Raw genomic sequence first — 7,300 nt, forward strand, 5'->3', positions numbered from 1 at the left:
AGCAAAGATTTAAGGAAAACATGTAACATTGAATCTATTAGGTTGCTTTTTTATGACTAATACACAAGTAAATACACTACAAATAATTGTTATTTCAGTGGGTTGTCCACAAAACAGCAGTCTTCTGTCTATGGGCAGCATCTGCCATTAAAGCTCGGTCTCATTCACTTAAATGAGGGTGTAAATAATATACGTGTAAATATGGCACTGCTGCTTCGCCTTTTTTTTCCTAATCCCATACAAACACTTTAATTATCTTACATGAAATCCATTTGATCCAGATATTCCTTGACCAGGTTCGCCTTCTTCACCCTGTTAACAAGAAAATGTTATATCTCATTACATAATGTGGTCTTTTTTTTTTTAGGAAACAAAAAACATGCCAGATCCTGGTACAAATGACTTTTTGTCTCTAATGTTGCAGAATGGTTTATTGATAACATTATGCCCAGCTCACTGAGATCTCTCATAAAAGTGAATGGAGAAAGACCCTTTCCCAGCAGCATTAGATGGGGTGAGTTGGGTGACTACCTTTCTAGACTTAGGTTTGAGTTCCTGAGGTGGGACTCCTGGTATTTATGACATATCCCACCCTGCTTAAATGATGTTACCCCTTAATATTTATCCATTGATGAAAAACGTATACATTAGTCATACATCTGCTCCCCATCACATACCAGTGGCTTATTTCCCGCATTTCTAAGACTAGAAATTCTGCAGTCTATTACTAACAGAGTGTTAGTATTTAGTTAATAGAGCTTTGTTGTCATTGTGATGGATAACGTATGTTGAAGTCCTGAAAAAGCAATGAAATCTAGATTCTGATAAAGCATTTTTTTAGGTGACTTTTGTATCCTTTCTTTGAGATTTGCCACCCCTCTGCAGCTCCTGCTGGGTAATCAGTGCATCTTCATTCTGTATTCTCACATACAGTTTGTACTCCCTATGTGGCTCAATGGTGAACTACATGTCTCAAAACTCTGTAGGCTAATTTAGCTATAGCAAGGAAGGTGTAAGTGTGACCCAACCCATAAAATTCCTAGGCCCCTCATCACTGCTGAAGCAATAGTACACTTTTTGTGTATTTGAGGAGCAGTTATCATTTGCGTTATTTATTTTGGTGACCCAACAATTTGGCCTCAATTCAATTAATTAAAGTGTTTATACCTAATATAAAACTAGCACGAATCACTTTGTAGAGTCGTAAATTTTTTGCACAATGCAAGTTGCCAAAAATGTTTACAACTTTTTATATTTTTCCGCCAGTTTCAGTAGCTCCACCAAAGTGGGCAGAGCTGGGGAGGAGCCAGGGCAGGATACGACACTGCTATGCCCACCCATCTAATTCATTAAAAGTGGAGGAATTTAGATGATCACAGTCATTTCTTATTACACCTAAAATACCCACCAATCTGCTGTCTTTTCCAACTTGCTCAATCTTGAGGAGGAGCGTGCGCAAGGAACCACACTACTCTACAGAATCTCCAACTGCAAACTCAATGCAAAGCTTGATATGTCCTCTAACCGCCCACTAGAAAGCTCCCCACCGCCACCACTCTCTACAGAGGTCACATCCACCAATGGGTAGACCTATGAAGAAAAATGCACCTGTCAGTTAATGATTGCACTAATGTTTCTCCACACTACTTCGTATTTAATAAAATAGACCATATTAAAAAGAAAAAGTTTCTGGACTGACTGTAGACATTGCGATCTCTCCACCATTGAATGAATAGGTGCCACTCCTTCTAGCTGGCAGTACATAAGAAAGGATGAAGATAAAGAGCTGGCATTTGCAAGAACATTAGAAATTTGTTTATTCCTGCATTTGTTTACAAAGTTACAAGAATGGCTCCATATTGCACTATAGCGCGTGACAAAAATCCTTATCAGCATGGATGAGAGATAAATGTAGCCGGACAAAAACATTGTAGAAAATGCCCCAAAAACTAAGCAAAAATGCAGCAAAAAGTGTTTTTTGTAAGCAGCTTAAACTTGGCATAAAAAAAGCAACGTGTGAACATAGCCTAAGTATTTTACACTGCAGTAGTTGAGGACATTTCACCTTCTCTCTACAATTCATTTTTTTTCTCTTTCTGCCTCTTTCTCTCTCTTTCACTCTCTTTCTCTTCTGTCACTTTTTCTCTTTCTTTCTCTCTCTCTCCTTCTCTTCTTCAGTATATACTGTATATATAAAACAAAAAGGGCTTATTCATAACATCATATTTTACATTCAATGTTTCAATTGGAGGTTTAAGGGACCAGCAGTTATTACTTGTGGCCTTAGCACAAAATATGCCGGCTTTACGGTTATGCGAATAACCTTTAAGAGCCGGCAAAGCACTCAGTACACAGGGACACTCATGTCTAATTATGTCCTAGATTGGGGATGTGCACCATATCAACTTGACTTCCACTGAGGGCACATCAGGCAAATGGGAGCCATGTGTAGACCCAGGGAAATTAATTGACCATCCCTGGACTAAGGGCAATTGGTAATAGGCCCCAAGCTCATGGCCAAATAGTTAATCTGCCCCTAAGCCCTTATGCACTGAAGGATGGGAGAAAGGCTTTGTTTCTTTCCCAGCCGCTACTCAAACATTATGTTACGACCTCTCTTGTACAAGTGCACACTCTCATACATTAGATGAACAAATGCATGAATGAGTCTACAATTCTCGGAAACCACATGACTTATTTCCTGTTAAGATATAAGAGGATAAAACAGTCTGGTTGTTAAGAAACTGAAAAAATCTATATAACAATAAATACATAGTAAATTATATCATCTTGAAGTTGTTTAAGCCAGCAAAGTGGAAATTGTGAATTATTTTATCTTTGTTTGATGCTTAGCCATTTGTAAAAGTCAGATGTGGCTGAGACCAGAACAACTACTATCCAAGATATAATCGGAGATATAGCCTATTAGAAATACGCTAATGGATGTGCAATAGTTTAACATGACGTTTAGCATGACGCATATTGAATTAGTGCCAAAATAATTAAAAAGCGCTCTGTCTCAATTACAGATAATTGAAAGACTTGTGTGTTCTTTTAAACAGAGGTCAGCATTGTATACTGTGATTAATCATGTTAAGAAAGGCTGCTTAGAGGCAAAAAAATATATATCTGATCTGGCAATGTGCGATACTTTGTAGAGTTTGCACACCAAGGAATATATTTTTTTACATGTCAATAAACCCCTATTAGCCTTGGTCTAGGAAACATATCACTTACCCTATTCCCAGGTGCTCCTTGCTCTCCTAATGACCCTGGTAATCCCTTTGACCCCTTTTCTCCCTGCATAAATAAAAGAAGCCATGGTTAACCAATTATAAAATTCACAATCAAGTCATCTGTTACGTGATCATTAAATTGAAAAAGTAAGTAAGATTTCACTACCAAAACTATTTTTTTGCATCGCGTTGTCTTGATGGAATCACACAGGGAACTCATTCCCTGCGTGATGCTCATCTATGTCACTACTGACAGTGGCATCAGATGGGTTAAATGCTTTCGATCGGTACTAGCACCGATTGTGGGCATCACAGCGGGGTGTCAGCTCTCACACAGAGCTGACACATGCACCCGATTGCCGCGGTGCTCAGCGTGAGGCTACGCAATTGTTTCGCCATATCTGTGCTGCTGTTTGCAGGAACGCAGCTCACGTGGAGCAGTACATGGACCACACATGTCGGGAAGGAGTTAAATAACAGTCAGAGTGCAATCGGATTTTTGTCGGATTGCAGTCCTCCGATTTATACGCAGATGAGAACTTGCCCTAATCCTGATAATTTTTGTCTAATCATTATAAAGGAACTAGGTAACCCATTTAAGGCTAGGTTCACATTTGCAGTTGAGTCAGCAGCGTCTCGTTCGCAACCGCATTGCAAAACGCATGCAAACGCATAACTCTGCGTTTTTTTCCGCAGCAACTTACGCATGACGGATAAAAAACATGCAGCGTTTGCATGCGTTTTTGCATGTGTTTGCGGGTTTTTTTGCGCATGCGTTTGATAGGAAAAATTGTTTCAAGAAGAATTTCCTTGAAACAAGCCACGCCAAATGGGTGTGGCTCATGGGATTTCTCTATAAAAACCCTTGTACAGATAAAATCCTCACATTTTGCTACAGTATCCTGTGTCAAGATGGATCTTCGCATGGAGAGTTTCTATCGGAACCTGGATTTGGATGTCAACTTGTTTCTTTGCTTTGCATTTGCTTGTGAGCAAGAACGGAAAAGAGAAAAACAGAGAAGACGATGTGCTTTTGGCAGCACTCGATTCTTGAACTCCGACACAGCCGTGGAGCCTACCACTCCTTATTCAGTGAGCTCCGTGAAAACCCACAGAAATATTTTGAGTACACGAGGATGTCTCAAGACAGTTTTATGGAATTGCTGGACCGTGTACAAGGAGCCATCAGGAGGCAGGACACCCAGCTCCGTAGAGCGATTCCTGCTGAGGAATGTCTGCTGGTGACACTAAGGTATGTAATATTTAAACATTAACGCCTGTCATAATTATCATTGTTCTGCAATGTGCTTAATATTTTCCCCTTTTTTTGTTTTGCTTAAATACTGTCCTAAATATTATTGTTATAAAGCCATGTTCTTTCTCTTTTTTTTTCTTTCTTTCTCTTTTTTTGCAAAACCATAAGTCGTAAAAATTATTGTTCTTATTTATTTTTTTCTTTCTCTTTTTGGCAGATTCCTGGCTATCGGAGAGAGCCTATCATCGCTCCATTTCCAGTTCCGGATAGGAATTTCCACACCCTCTGGGATTATCGCAGACACCTGCCGGGCTTTGTGGGATGTTCTCCGTGCAGAATTTATCCCCTACCCACCACGGAAATCTGGCAGCAAACTGCAGATCAATTTTTTTTAAGTTTGTGATTTCCCCAAGTGTTTGGGAACAGTGCATGGAAAACATCTCAGGATTACCAAACTGGCTGGAACTGGATCCGAGTACTTTAATTATAAAAAAATATTTTTCCATAGTGCTCATGGTGATTGCAGCTGCGGACTGTAGATTTTTCGCCGTGGACATTGGATCTTTTGGCCGTGGTAATGACTCCCAGACATTTAAAAACTCGGACATGGGCCAACAGTTGTATGGGAATCATTTTAATTTCCTCCTGCCACAACCTCTTCCCAACACTCAAGGCCCGCCAATGCCATTTGTCGTGGTTGGGAATGAGGCCTTTGAGATATGTGGAAACCTCCTGAAAACATACTCCAGTTGAGTCCTTTATATTAGAATAATAATTTTTAAAGTTTAATAAGGTGATAGTAAAAAGAAAATCGGCAAAAGCCATAGCCAGCTCACCAACCAGACCATCAGAAATGGAGCGCGGAGATTCGTCCTGACTTTAGACGCCAAACAGCTGAGATGTACGGAAATCGTAGATACTCCAGCTCCAGTAAGATGATAAAAAAAATGTATTTCTTTATTCGTCCAACATGTAGTTTTAAAAGGACAATCCTTACAAGTGAAACGTGGAAACAAGTGAATTACAAGATAATAAAGAAATAATTTTTTTTTATCATCTTACTGGAGCTGGAGTATCTACGATTTCCGTACATCTCAGTTAATAAGGTGATCACCGGTTCACAACTACAGATTTTATATAGTTCACTCGCTGTATCATGGATATTGCATGATATAGGGATTGGATTATAACCAAACTGGGTTATGTAACCCAAGGTTTTCACTACACCTCTTCTCTCTGAGGTTAGTGCTATGGTAGGTGACATTGGATTAGCTCCATCGTCTTTTCAGTCTGCATTTCTCTATTTCTACATATTACTGCAGACTGAAGAGATAATGGAGCTAATCCACCTCATATCTTTACTCACCGTGTGTCAGAACTAGTGCACTCAGGATGCAGAAAACATTGCATCCGATTCCTGAGTGCACTAGTGCTGACACCTGGGCAGGTGAGCATTGTTGACCCCTGACCTTTTTTGCTGTATTAATATATACTGTATATTTTTGGAGGATTTTCAGTCCTCTTTGTGTTTTTGCCATCTCATAGCTCCATTACACACACAAGAAGCAAAGCTGCTGTGTAAAGCAAATAAAAAAGAGGAGCAGTAGATTGTGTGTCAGGGAGCTATGAGGTGGTAAAAACACAGTGTGTGTAGACTGCGACATGTGTGTTGATGGCGCACGGTGTGTGCTGCAGTCTATGAAAGAGCCACAGATCAAGCAGTGATTGGGGAAAACAACACAAATTTATTTAAAAAAAATATATATAACACAAATTTATTTTAAAAAAAAATAACTTTTACGAACCGATGAGGGGGAAATGTTATGGACCTGGGAGGTATGGAGCTAGGAGGATTGGCTATGGGTGGACGATGAATGGGGTTCCAGGGGAAGTAGTAACTAAACTTGTGGAGTCTGGGAGGTCAAGGATGGAAGTAGACACATTAGGAGTGGAAGCATAGGACGGAAGAGACACATTGGAAGGGAGAGAAAAACTTGACAACACAGACATATTAGGAGCTGAGGGTGGAGGTAGTACAACATTTCTGCTGCCTTTAGTCCTTTTTACTTTCTGTTCAGTTTTCTGTGACATCCTCCTTTTTTTGTTTCGCCTGGTGGTCGCGGTGGACAGCCATGCAGGTTCTTCTGGTGGCCTAGTGGTGGTGGACAACTGTGCAGGTACTTCAGGTGGTCTACTGGTGATGGTGGGCAGATGTGCAGGTACTTCAGGTGGCCTACTGATGGTGGCAGTGGTCAGCCATGCAGGAACAGGACTCGGCATGGTGGTGGTGGTGGAGTGGATTGCAGCAGCACCCGGCATGATGGTGGCGGTGTAGTGGGGTGCGGCAGGACTGGACATGGTGGTGGCCGTACAGTGGTATGCAGTAGAACTTGGTATTGAGGTTAAGTGTCATGTCGGACGCTGTTCATACCAGGGCGTTCGACAGACATCAGTAATTCCGCTTTTGTCCACTATGTGTTCAGTGGCGTCGGCTAGATTTTATCTAGCTGGTCCAGGGTTAATTTAGCTGGTGCTGGGATTGGAAGCTGGGCCACGCCCTCTGCCTTTAAATAGTTCTTCTGAACATTGGGCGTCGCCGATTATAGCTTCTGTCTTGTGCTTGGTTATCTCGGTCTGGAGTGGTGAGCTAGGAGTTGGAGTATCGTTGCTGGTGGTGTATTTCCCTTTGTCTTATTTTCTCCTTCCTATATTTGTATTTATTTTGCCCTGTGCACTTATAGTGTATTCCTGAGTGACTGCGGCGTGTTGCATATTTTTCCGTTATCCTTGTCTGTGCTAACTGTGGGTA

General features: G+C 40.9%; 1 protein-coding gene across 1 annotated transcript in view; it reads right to left on the reverse strand.

The window, feature by feature from the left end:
- The window catches only part of LOC143783230 (uncharacterized), a 49,343-nt gene extending 42,494 nt beyond the window's left edge, over window positions 1–6,849 (reverse strand). Inside the window, exons 1-3 of the mRNA XM_077271648.1 lie at window positions 6,673–6,849; window positions 3,238–3,300; window positions 262–312 (exon numbers count right to left, since the gene is read on the reverse strand). Coding sequence (XP_077127763.1) covers window positions 262–312; window positions 3,238–3,300; window positions 6,673–6,849 — 291 coding nt within the window. The remainder of the gene's footprint in view (window positions 1–261; window positions 313–3,237; window positions 3,301–6,672) is intronic.
- Window positions 6,850–7,300: the final 451 nt, after the last annotated feature.

The sequence above is a fragment of the Ranitomeya variabilis genome, chromosome 6 (assembly GCF_051348905.1).
Source record: "Ranitomeya variabilis isolate aRanVar5 chromosome 6, aRanVar5.hap1, whole genome shotgun sequence".
Classification (NCBI taxonomy): domain Eukaryota; kingdom Metazoa; phylum Chordata; class Amphibia; order Anura; family Dendrobatidae; genus Ranitomeya; species Ranitomeya variabilis.